The following is a 13,734-nucleotide window of genomic DNA, read 5'->3' on the forward strand; positions in this document are numbered from 1 at the left end:
GTGGAACATGCATTATTTGCAATTTTTGAAAAACCTAAAGGCACGTTCACTTCTCAAAGGGCTTCTGCCTACTAGGTAGTCCTATCGAATCCAGCAATCAAAATAGTCACATGCCGAATAGTGAATCCTGCCATGTTTGTAGCAGAACCACTGGCAGGTGGTGAGCATGCACATGATTGCTCGAACTATGAGGAGTTCTGTGATGAGCTCCCGAGGGTAAAGAAAAATGCGTTGGCAGCTGGGGAGATTCTCTTTATTGGCGGTTCTTCGAGAACTGATCAAAACGATGGACCAAGATTTACAGGTGCTGCTGTGGTATAGCACAAGGCCAATGTGGAGTTTCAAATGTTGCTAAGCGCACGGCTACTGTCTCACTTTTCAGCACAGGCTGCAGAATTAGTGGCACTGATGGGCGGGCTCGAGAATCATGCAGACCGGAAGTAACGGTGTACAGTGACTCTGCCTATGTGACGTCAACAGAGCACACAGGGCTAGCACATTGGAAAAGGAGGGGATACCTCCGAGCGGATGGCACTCCAGTACAGCACGCAGTGTTATTGGACAGGCTTATTGGGGCACTACAACTCGCAGTAGCCATCGCAATAGTTAAATGCACAGCTCATACTAAGAAAGCAGATTTTATCTCAAGTGGAAATCAAAAAGCAGATGAGGAAGCGAAACGCGTTGCATATATAGAAGTTATGTCCTTTAATACGCCTGATGTGAATGAAAGCATGGTGGTGATGAGGAGTGTGTCTGAGTGTTATAACAACCTGTCTAGGACTCAATTAGTAGAGATCCAAGGGGAAGCGCACTAAGATGAAAAAGATTTGTGCATGTGAAGAGGGTGTTCTTTAAACCCCTCTGAAACATTGTGCCGACAAGACAGCACTGGTAAACTGGTGATGCCTGTAGCCCTATTAAGTGTGGCGTTGGAACAGCTACACTACCCTACGCACGTTACTAGAGAGAGCCCCGCCGCAACAATTGTGGAGGATTGGTTTGTTCCAAATATGGTGGAACACGTTGCATTTTATGTAGTAAATTGTATTGTATGTCAAATGTTTACTGCTGGGCACACATTGCGCACAATTAGGAGTTATTCTGAGACTAAATGGTCCCTTTCAGCTTTTACATATCGACTATGTCGACATGCTGCAAGTCTGTAATGGATACAGATACATGATTGTTGTGGTGTGTCCCTTTTCAAGTTGGGTTGAAGCTGGACCATGTACACATCCAGATGCCACCTTTGCAGCCAAATTTCTAGTTCGAGAAGTGTTTGCTAGATGGGGAATATGTGAAGTATTGAGGTCAGATAATGGCCCTCATTTAGTTAACGTAGCTTTTGAGCAAATAAGCTTATTGCTTAGTATAAAGCACAAGTTTTCATTGGTGTATCACCTACAAGCGAACGGTGTCTGTGAGAGACTCAACGACTTGGTTAAAGAGAGAATGACCAAATTAAGATTGACCCTGCAGAAAGGATGGTTGAATTGTTAACCACTGGCATTGTATGCGGTGAGAAATCAACCAGGTTCAGACCACCATCTTACCGCCCACGAGATAGTGACAGGGAGACGAATGAGGACACCTCTCACACCTCCGGCTAGGGTAAGAAGTGATGCCCAGCCAACGGCATAATTGTTAGGAAAGGAGCTACGTGATTATCTTACATGCATGACATTCAGATCAGCTAAAGCGGAAGGGGCGTGGGGCCACTCGAAACACAGAAGGAGATGCTGCAGCAAACTGAGTTGAAGAGCTATGTCTTCCCAAACTTTTCCGTGGAGATGCAGTTCTAATCCGAAACTTCACTAGAAAGTGGCACAAGCTGCGTTTTGATGGCTCCTTCATAGTGGAGGACGTTAAACCGTCTGCAGTCAAGGTGCAAGGCAGACGTGCTTGGATATTCCTTGGTGACTTGAAGATCTATGCTGGAGAACCCCCTTCACCCCTACCCCGACCGGAAATAAGCATCGGGGTTGAACCACAGCATGTGCAGACTAGGTCTATGACGAGGAACGATGCAGAAGCTGTTGAATAATGATAGTTTATTGGACTGTGGCTTAGTTCGGGACACTATTTGGTCATTAAAAAGGAGTTACGGGAAGTTCTTTGTTCTTGAGCCACAGGAGCTTGTTGACATTGGACTGAGGCATGCTTAAGCCTTGATTGAAAAACAGATGTGCCAGATCTGGAGTTCATTTTCGACGACTGGAAGAGAGAGCAGTTCCTTGATTCCTTTCTCACCGAGTTCCTGTTCCTAAGTGCCTAGTGTGGTACCCAATGACAATGTTTCGCGGATCGTTCTTGCTGTTTTTCTGTTCATATTGCGCGCTTAACTTGCGCTTGTGTGGTGAATTCATCTGTTCTTGCAAGACTCTAAGAATGGTCCAATTGTGAGGAGATTGCTTACAGCGATCATTGAGCTAATTCTTCTGCTTCCTGAGTTCAGTGGGGACAACACAAATGGCCCTGTCATCGGATAATGCACATAGACTGGTCAGCTTAGTATTCTACTACCTGATTGAGGAGTGCCTGCATCTTGGGAAGCAAACCAATGTCTGAACATTCCTGAGGGACCCGAGGAACAATGCAGCGCTCAGAATATTGAGAGACATCATAATACAAGTGAACTGGTACTCTGCGAGAACATTAAGAACTGACAGACATTTAAGGCAGAAGATCCAAACTTCTACTGATTAAGGAACTTTGTTTTATGCTGAGAGGATCTTCATGTATTAAGGTCAAAGGCCAATTTGTGGTGTCCATTGGGAATTTGTATTCATCATTGCCTAGCCAGCTGAAGCGGATCGAGGAACTTTTGGAGCCGACTCAGCAGCATCCAGAAGTAGTGCATGATGTTGCCCGGGTAAAGTTTGTTTTTCCTTCCTTAATAGTAAAATGGGCAGCATCAATAGCAATTTTGTCATGGCAGATCACGAGAGACGTCCACGATGTGCAAAAAGCTATTGCTCCAAGTGGTCATACTTGGTGTCATTTACTCTTGTATCTTGTTCAAAGTGATATTGCTCTCACTTACAGTACAAACTGCTTATTTATAGACATAAGTGGAGCAAAGACTCATGTGTATCCTCCTGCACGAGAGAAGGGTAGCGATGTGGCAACTACAAGGCAGCCAAGACCTTATGTGGTTATTCCTACTCTAGAGACACACAAGAGCACCTGGTCCCGTGATAACTAAACCTGGGTTACCTTTTAGAAGGAGATCATGTATGGAGATTATGCAACATATTTTTATGCCTAAAGAGTTTATTGATGGGATGAAACTTCTGGAGCTTTCTCCTACACAGGTAGTAAATGTAAAAACACCGTCCATTGACAATTGTTTCTATGATTGGTCCAGTGAGAAGAAATTATGCTGACATATTGCATGAGATGGTTAGAGAAGCTCATAAGGAAAAAACCATACCTAAGCGAAGAGCTAGGGAGGATGATCATGAGCTGAATGATTACCTGGACAGTACAGCACACTTGGGGAATCACATCTGGCATCAGCATATGAAAGAAGTGGGAAGAAGGACCTCAAAGGAGGAATGCTTTGTATGTACACTCCTGCCTTATAGCATGGGAAATTTTAAGATCTTCATAGCCATTGAAATAGACGTCCAGGTAGCACATTGCCGATCACACATAGCACTGTGGCACACCAGAGGTCAGTTCATGGGCCGAGATGCCCATCTCAAATGGGCAACTGAATGGACAGATCCAGATGAAGATGACTACATTCAGGACACGACAAGAAATAGGGCGCATACTAAGAATCATGTGATCAGATACGAAAATCCTGGAGGGAAAGGAACTGGAATTAGATGGGAAGTAAAAAGAAGAGTCCAGGAAAATCTGCAGAAGAAATTCGTAGATGGAAAAACAAAGAACAAATGCAGATTTGGGGATCAGTGCTATCACCTGATGGATGGGAAAGAGTGGCTATCTGCGGAGCCTGGGATCTGCAGAGCCTGGGTGGTCATTGGTTATCAACCAGCCTACTGACATAGTGCAAAATGGATGCAATCCTCTATGGTCAAGACATGCTAAGCTGCTAACTTGGGTCGAAGACGGAGGAGGACCCTTGCAGATAGTGCCTTTGGAGAGTGCAAAGCTGTGCTTCAGAAATAATGGCACAAGAAAAGTTGGAGAGAATCAGAACTGTGGTAGAATCTTTGATGTACCAGGAATGAAACTTGAGACAGCAGTGATCATGGATCACTATTGGGCTTGTGGATCCAGAGCATATATGAAGCTACCCAAGGATTGGGGAGGACGATGCTCACTAGTAAATGTTCTTGTTTCAGCGTCAGTGATTCCTAAAAGTGATCTGAATATTGACAGTTTCCCGAAAGCAGATGCGCACCTGAGGAAGAAGAGATCTGTGGAGCTGATTAATCGAATGAAGAGGGAAAAACCTATTTCTCTGCCAAGTCAATAGAAGCTTTTGACTCTATCCCATATGAACACAGACTGTTCAGCCAGACTTAGTCAGTATTCACATTGATCTTTATGCCGAGAATCCAGGTTGGCGCAAATACCAAATGGCTGCAGATTACCAGATAGGAATTGCTGCAGACGATCAGCACAACCATGAAGGGATTCAATGCTATCAGAGAAGAGATGAGATCTATAAGACTGATGACTCTTCAGAACAGATGCATCTTGGACATGATCACAGCTATGGATGGATGGAGGTGTTTGTGCAAAAATCGGAGAATCATGTTGCACGTTCATACCTTCTCTTGATGACGAGAATGGCACCTTGACAGAGGCCATAGAAATGCGGATGAAACTACACGTCTAGATGATAGACGAAGTAGAAGACATTGCTGACGACAGCTGGTTTGGATCACTCTTCCTGGGTTCCACAATGGATGGCAGACATGTTCAAGTTCTTTGGAGCCCGGATCGTGTTGGTGTTGCTTGGATTTTGTGTGATCAAGATAATAATCACACAATGCAAGAAGACAGCAAAGAAAGCCGTAGGGATAAAAATCATGATCAATGTTGAGTCAGGATGGAAGGCCAGTGTCTTGACAGCTGAAGAAATCTGAGACTTTGTGAAGGCCAGTATCCATGCACCTGAGGGAACGAAGTTCCTGTATCCAAAGAACCATAAAGTGGATCTTTTGCAGCCCAAGTGGACAGTGCATGCCCATGACTTGGAACAAGGATGAGCATGTAAAATCAGCTGGATGCCTGATGGGAGTCATAAAGATATGGATCCCAAAGAAGCATTTCTTCAGACAAGGATGTCTAGATGTGAAGGATGATTAGAGAGTGGTCGATGAATCGCCCACGGGGGGGGGAGGAGTGTAGAGAAGGTGTGAGTACCCCCACCTCATTCGCTTCGCCCATCTTGCCTATATGTTGGGAACCAGAGGGTGAGACACGTGCGGTAACGGTGAAAATACTGATACCAAGGAGAATCCTGGAAGAAAGGTTCCCATTGAGAAAACCATACCTGCATACAAGAAAGTATGATGGCCATTTGAATGAAATCCCAGAAGAATCAGAGCAGATGAATGGCGACGTCACACAGAATCAAAACTGACGTACATAGAATAGATGCAGACAAAAGAATGCTGATATTCTATAAGGCATCAAGAAAGGATCAAAGATAAGTGGCATCTTGGGATCAAGATGAAGAGATTTATGCTACAAAATGGATGAAGATATCCAGTCAGTTTACACGTGTGCAGATGCGAAAGAAACGCAGGCAGACAAAGTATTCTTGAGCCTAGCTTAATAGTGAATAGATTGCGGCATGCACCAACATATACATATATACATATATGCATAAGTGAGTAAAGATTGGATATTTCTCCTACGAACTACAGCAGAGCTGGGCTAAAAAAGGAAGGCCTCTTTTCCAGTGTGTCGCAGTGAGAAAACAAATTAATTACAAAGTGAATTTCAGAAAGCCCCAGCTGGATGAGCCATGAAGCCAAGCCAAGAAGCCAAGGTCTTATCAGGCTGGGATGAGCAGACATTCGATACAAAACATGTGAAAGAACGAAACTCCTGTTCAGAAGGCATGGACAAAAACAAGGAAGACTTTCGAAGTCTATTAGAAAATAGTATTTTAAAATACACTAGAGCTCGATTTTGTGGTCTTCAGTCACGTGGAAAGATGAAGTTGGACGTACATGGCGGCCACACCTACGCACAAGGGCAGAGCATGCCTTCACTCCCCTGAATTCTCCAGAGCAAAAGAATACCCTCAAGGACAAGATCAAAGTTTTAATTGACAGCAGACCACTGAGGTGATGATGGATTAATATGCTAATTGGTGGGAAGCTATGATTAAGACTAGCGCACCAGCAACTGGAAGCTCAGCCTGCGTGCTGCTATCGTAGGTGGAAAAGTACTGACGGAGATTAGAGTGCCAACCATTTGTAGGGGGCCGCATGATTATGGGTCCTATAGTTTGTGTTTCCAATAGGACATTGTGTATTTAGTGACGTCCATAGTGACCTGTTATGGGAAGGGCTTAGTTGCCCCACCTGATGATAAGAAACAAATCACTTTCTTTCACTGCCTTAGACGAGTATGGATTGTATACTTAGATATTTTATTAGGCCCAATCGCACTTGTCACTGGGTTTTTGTAGTTTGCCATGTAGGATCACGATAGTAAATACATAGGTTGACGTCATCGATGATTATTTTTTGCTATAAAAGAATGTCTTTTTTTTTTTTTTTTTTTTTTTTTAACGATGCCTTGAGAGTTCTTACGCTGCGATGTCCGCTGTACTCCCTGTTTTAGATAATTGATATTAAAACAGTTATCCTTTTGCCAACTACCGGAGTCGTTTCGATTATTGGTGTTTGAATAATTTCTGCATCTCCATCCGTCGCAAGGGTATTGATACGTCATCTTATAGGGCTGGGAGCTCCAGTTCAGATTGCTTACACGAGCAACCTCCACGATTAGAGGGTATGCATACCCTTGGTCTGGTAGACGCTTGGAGGGCATTACACAACAAAGACTGCTCCTATTCCTTATATTCAGCGGTCCATGACTCACTCCCGTATTGACATGTGGCTCATCACCATGGGCATAATTTTAGGGGGCCAAGGGTGTTTGCCCCCCCCCCCCCCAACTTTCATGGCACACGATTTTGTCCCCATTCATTTGAATGGGGCATTTCAGATGACATGTTCCCCCCCCCCAATCGTTTCAGCAATGTTACTCCACTGCTCATCACCAACACATTGCTGGGAGGAGTCCGTGAACGTTAACAGGCTCCCTCGCACCTACTCAGACCACTCCCCAGTCATAATCTCCCTAACGTTGCCAACGTTCACCAAGCCCCGCAGCAACTGGGCCTTTAAACCGCTGGCACTTCAGGATGTGGCGTTCAACTCTACCATTGACAAACATGTGCAGCTGTTCTTTGACTGAAAAGTAGGCTCAGTATCTTCTGCTGGTGTGCTCTGGGAAGCTTTTAAGGCCAATAGCCAGGGAAAAGTGATGTCGACTGAGTTCATTGTCTTAAGGCCATCCAACATAAAATGGCAGAAAGTGAAGGTGAGTTACAGAGGTTGGAACGTGAACTAGCTAGTAGTTCCCCTACTGCTATGTTAGCGCAGATCAAATAAGCCATGGTCACTTTTACGACACATGCTGACCACAAAATCAAGTTCTTTGACTCTCCGATATCTGCTAGGAAATCTGGGGGGCAGAGAGGGGGGGACAGACCTGGCAGACTACTCACCCGCATGGCAAGGCAGGTGAGCTGCAACTGGTGTATCCCACCTATTGTGAACACAGTGGGGGACACGGTGCACACTACCGCTGCCATTAATGAGGTATTTGCTGGGGTTTACAATGTTTTATACACTAACAGACACATGTAAACAGGAAGATGTATATATATTTCTGGATACCCTTACATTTAGTCAGATATCGCAGGATACCAAAGCTCTACTGGACCTCCTGATCTCCATATATGACATTACTCAGGCGATAGACAATCTGCCATCTGGAAAAGCCCCTGGTACCGATGGCCTCACTGCCAATTTCTACAAACGCTTCAAGGAAACCCTAGCTCCATACCTTCTCCAGGTCTGGCGGGAATCCCTCGTAACTCTGTCGCTCCCCGACACCATGCGGGAGGCGGTTATTACGGTCTTACTGAAACCCGAAAAGCCTGCGCGTGAATGCCGTTCCTATCGACCCCTATCCTTAACACTGATGTGAAGGTGTGCAGGAAAATCCTGGCCACTCGGCTGATGCCAATTATGCCGCACATTATTCACCCGGATCAATCAGGATTTGTCCCTGGCAGATCCACAACATTGAACTTACGTCACATCTTTAATAAATTAGCATAAATAGACCCTGGGGCACTGGCTGTGGCAGCCACGTTAGACATCCAAAAATTAATGTATGCCGTATTGACCAAATGTGGTTTTGGTCAGGGGTTCCTTGAGGCCTTGTCTTCTTTACACTGCTCCAACGGCTAGGGTTAATACTAACGGTTTGCTTTCCCCTCAGTTTGAAATCGGTAGAGGTTCCCGCCAAGTTTGCCTATTGTCACCTCTGATATTTGCTATCATTATAGAACCTATTGTGGACATAAGGCTCTGCCATGGGCATAGAGGGATCAGGATAGCGGGTGAGCCACAGATAGTCTCGCTTTATGCACTGGTATATATTCGAAACCCTCAAATCCATCTACGACCTGTAATGGAGGATATCCTACACTTTGGGGAGTTGTCAGGCCTTAAGGTTAATTGGAGTAAATCTGAACTCCCTGTCCCCCCCCCCCTCACAGACACGACCATCCAACCCAAGGACCTACAGGGATTCAAGTGGGCTTCGGAGTCCATGCGCTACCTAGGGGTGACAGTCGCTAAACACAGCTCACATCTACATAACGGTAACTACGGAATGTACATGACCCACCTGTGATCTAAGCTGGAGTCATCTCCCCATAACGATAGCTGGCAAGATAACGCTCCTCAATGATTGTTCTTCCTAAGCTCTTATACTTCTTCCTCAACATACCGATCTGGCCTGGTCGCCTATTCTTTCAGGAATTAGCTAGTGAAAATTGAAAATTCATCCGACATCCCTGGGCAGTACGACTGAAATGGGACACACTAGAGCAATCATACGATGGGGGCGAATTTGCTGCCCCTAACTTCCGTTTATACTGCATCGCCGCGCAGGCACAGTTTGCAGCCTGCTGCTTTGGAGATGGCCAACCCACACCCCATACACAACTTGACCACCACTCTGCGGGAGATGGAGACCTGCGATCGCTGATTCTTCCCGGTAGAGTCGGACTGTGGATTTAACCCTGCAAGCAATACAGCATTAGCTTGGCGCAAAATATGGGATGACACGGGCACACACAACCCATACCACGAAAACTTCCTGCCCTGGACCTGTGCCCCTTCCCTTCCACGAGTCATTGCAGGCTCGTGTGTCACCTGGGATCGCCAAGGGTTCCACACACTGGGGTCTCTATATAGGGAGAACAATTTCATACAAACTAGAGAACGCGTCCTTGCAGTGGCTGCTATATGCGGGACTACGTTAGGGCATGTAGGAAATTATGGGGCTGCTTCCCGTTCCAAACTCCCAATGATCCTGTGTTAGAATTTGTCCCGACAGTGGAGTAAAATAAAAGTCGGGTATCTATCCTTTATCACCTAATACAAAAACCCACTTGCATATACCACGTCACAATGTACGAGCTAAGGGGGCCGATGACCTCCAGATCAATGTCACTGATGAACTATGGACAGATATGTGCGCACAAACACTCGGGGTGTCAGAACTCCCAATTTCAGCTAATCCATCTAAAAAATAGTACATTGTTATCACTACACTGCAGACAGGTTGCGTATGTTTTCCAGTGAGTGAACTGGGGCATGTCCATGCTGTAAATCTCCTCATGCAAAATACTTCCATATGCTATGGGACTGTCCGCAACTTGTAGCCTTCTGGAATTATGTGTGTAAGACGCTGTCAGAAATGGCAGACACAATTGTTGCCCCTCTCTCATTACTATGCTTGTTCTGTATTTCAGATCCATCATTGGGGAATGAAGGTAGATTTGTACGACTGTCTTTTGTTGGCCAAGCCATGTATCCTCCTGCTCTGGACGAGTGATACTGCTCCAAACTTAGCTCACTGGTTAAAGGATCAAAAAATAGTGCATAGGCGCCCCTCTGTGAGAATGATCACGGCCCATTGACCTATTCTTTGGGAAGGTACACCCTCGAGAGTCCACAGCCACACTTTAGCTCACTGTACCTTTCACAAATGGGAAATATCTATTTGCATTTCAGTCTTTGTCCTGCCCACAGACGTGGACCCCTTGCTAACTGTGCTTAGAGAGGCACCGCTCCACATCACTGATGAGGCCTAGGCCGGAACACGTGTCTGGGGTTGCTGTTGGCACTCTTGTTCAAAGGACGTTTGCCAGGCATTTCAATGGCTGCAGACTCTCAAAGTGGGTAAAAAGCACAGAACAGGTTATTATGCCATGTTCTTTCTAGAGGGGAGCGCCTGCTACCTTTTTTACACTGATTAAAGGATGTAATATGGGCTAATGAAATGGAGGAACAATGGTCATGCATGCAACCACACAGCTCCATACCAAAGGATATTTTGGGTCTGCTCAAATCGTACCTCTGGTGTACAACAGCCGAACTGGATACACCCCTGTCCCCTCTGTAGAAGTGAACTACTATCATGCTGCTCGACCCAGACTGCACGAACCACATGGGCGCGCAACTTTGCAGTCAAGGGACCCTCTCTGGGCCACAGTGCAACCCGCAAGGTTCTGGACTCTGCATGACCAATCCCATTGTATATGATAATTATATTGTTGTCGTATTAATCTGTGCAATTGTAATGTGTGGTGCCAAATGTACCAATAAATAAATGTATTAAAAAAAATAAAGAAACCAGACTCCCCATTGTACATGTGTTTGGTTCCAAATTCGTCGCCTATCCAGTTCCTTGGATGTTTGTTGCACCAGCACCCTTGATAACACTGCATGTGTCACCTCGCCTGAACCTGTTGCTCCTCACTGTGTATCTGAAGATAGGCATATCTCATTGGTATCAAATTTGCTTCATATTTACTGAAGATGTACCATTTGTCTTTGAAGGTTGAGGTAACCTGGTGGCTTTTTATCATTCTGATCAACTTCATTCTTGTGCCCTCATCATCCTAGACCTTCATGAGGTTAGTGGACTTGCCACCACCCTGAATTTCTGAAATTGGGGTAGCTGTCCCTGTTGTGGGGCACACTTTGGGTTCTTTTGCAATGTAGTGGCCGCGTCTTCCAACTCACAAAATTGAGTGGAGACACCTTGCTGTCACTGGCATTTTGGAGGTGGATTCTTCCCAATGTGCTCTTTTGTTAATAAAGCTCTTACACAACTGACTATCGGTTTGGCAGAAAATGATCCTCTGTGCTCAAAACAAAATGCGAACCAGCTTTGGCCTGGGGACTCTGATTTTCCTATCCACCCATCTGAACCCAGAGAGTCTGGTCCTTCAAGTTTATACTGTGAGAACTAGGTATATTGCTTTTCTCACAAATCCACTAGACTGAGCTTAACAAAATGAATGCCTTCAGCGAAAAGTGTTCCCTTGCGACAGGCTGGTGTTGAGCTCTAGTAATGTCTCTTGTACTTTGGCCAGATATTCCCAATATTTGGATGTGGTAATGGAGGTGGGGAAAATACTTAACTAAGCATCTTCATCTGGACAGCAAAGACCCTGCCATTCTGGCCTCAATTCAACTAACCGGAGGCCAGGTCAATGGGCACTGGTCAGGAACCATTCATGGGTGAGTACATTTCATTTCACCCCAGAGGGCCAGTCTAAATTGTCTGGCATACCTTTTAAAGACCAGTATCTGTGGAAGCAAAGCAGATGACTCCCTTGGGAGCGAGTGTTTGATTTGTTGGGTTCTTCACCCTCTCGGACTCGTTCATTCTTTTCATCTTCCTTCAGGGACATTGGAACGCCTATTTTTTCCAGAGGCAAATGTTTTCAGGACAAGGCCAACAGACATTAATGCAGTGGTAAGTGATCTTGTCATCCCTCAAGATGAAAGGGACAGATTAAAACTGAATACTTCTGTAACTTCAACCACTGCCTGATCGAATCTGCTTCGACTTTCCCTCTACACCTACAAAGGGAGCATGCTGTGTATTTTCATTCAGGATTCAACGTTTTAAGACTGTTTGGTACTTCAAATAATCTCTGATATTTTAGATGCCCTTGCCTGAAGACCACTCACTACGCTCCATCTCCTTATAGCATCTACAGACCCCCTTCTGCTAAATTAGCTTTTCCCACTTCTTTTCATGAGGTCTGTGATACATACCCTGTCTTTGGCATTCGGCTACTACTGGTACTTCTGGAACCCCAAGATCTATCGGGCCCTATGGCCCATTTTGAAGCAGATGCTTCTTTCACTGGAAGGACAAGCTGAAAATGGTCACTTGTACCCCAATCCTTTAGACACTAGAGCCACCAGGATTGCGTGATTTTCCTCGATCTTCAGGACACCTGAAGTACTTGATGAGCTGATTCACCACAAACATTGGTGGTACCTGATGCCCGTGGTAAGTAAAACCCAATTATCCTTAGTGTACTCTACTTTTGGGTTGAATTCAGCTGTAATTAGCTGTGGCAGCTTGTCTCTGCATTGAAAACATTTGTGTTCCGGTACCTCGACGAATGTATCCTCAGAGCAAAGTCTAAGGAGCCAGGGACTGCAATGTTGGGAGGGTATGCAATCATCTTCATTCTGAGGGTGTCTTCAAATCTTGAAGTATTAGATTATGGGCAGCAGCTTATTGGGGTGGTTTTTGACATGCCCTTTCTGCTGCAAGAAGAGGCTCAGAGCATTCAGCAGAGAGTAGTTTTCACAGCACAAAGAAATCCCAACTGTAAAGTCTCCTACTTCCATAGCTGCCAACGGACTCACGACTCGTGGGTTTCACCTGCAAATTTAACACAACCCCCGGTGAAGGAAAGGTGTCTGAAAAATTGCGAGGAGAGCAGGATGCAAAAATAGGTCATCACTACTAAAGTGATGACCGTTTCAATTGCAAAGCGAGCCTTTCATCTGTTGGCAGTGGCTTTGCTTAGGTCTGCTACTCTGAACAATCGCAGGCCTTTGACGACCGGTCATGACAACAGCTTTGTAGACTTGCCAGGCGCTGTAGAAAAACCCCTCACACCTCCACAATGGTGAATAGAAGGCAGCTGTGTCTCCAATGCCCCAGACCTAGCATTAGAAGCTTGTAAACACATACAAGCTCGGGAGAGTGTTTTCCCCAAAACCACAAGGCACACATTTGAAATCCCACCACTTTGTAACACTGATTAAAGGGAAGTTAAAAGTGAAATGCAGTACACACTTCCACTCAGAGATGCAAATAAGCTGAAATGGTCTCCTGTCAGTCGCTTAAGGACTAGTCATTACTTTTTAGGATCCTAAACATATGTACACAATTAAACACTATTACAAAAGTTAAATCAAAGTGATCAGAGCTTGTTTCTGATTCTATTGCAAAAGGTCCTCAATGCAGTGGCTTCATAGCATATTATATCTTTGTTAAGGTGGTGAGTGTGGTTATGCAAATATACACATTTTTGCAGGGCGGGGCATAGCAGTTCGGGCACTGCAAGTGGCCCTCAAGCCTACTCTAAAAAGTTGGCATCTTTGTGCT

The 13,734-nt window shown here is 45.2% G+C and overlaps 1 protein-coding gene across 8 annotated transcripts in view; it reads left to right on the forward strand.

The window, feature by feature from the left end:
• CRTC1 (CREB regulated transcription coactivator 1) overlaps window positions 1-13,734 on the forward strand; it is a 1,230,699-nt gene that overhangs the window by 954,107 nt on the left and 262,858 nt on the right. For 2 of the 8 annotated variants that reach the window (XM_069649315.1, XM_069649317.1), the window contains one exon: window positions 10,061-10,943. The exons of the other annotated variants lie outside the window; for them this stretch is intronic. In XM_069649315.1, coding sequence (XP_069505416.1) covers window positions 10,061-10,228 — 168 coding nt within the window. In that variant the 3' untranslated portion in view covers window positions 10,229-10,943. Of the gene's footprint in view, window positions 1-10,060; window positions 10,944-13,734 lie in introns of those variants that run through there. 8 annotated transcript variants of the gene reach the window in all.

This window comes from Ambystoma mexicanum, chromosome 1p (assembly GCF_040938575.1).
Source record: "Ambystoma mexicanum isolate Mex_15411 chromosome 1p, UKY_AmexF1_1, whole genome shotgun sequence".
In the NCBI taxonomy this organism is placed as follows: Eukaryota; Metazoa; Chordata; class Amphibia; order Caudata; family Ambystomatidae; genus Ambystoma; species Ambystoma mexicanum.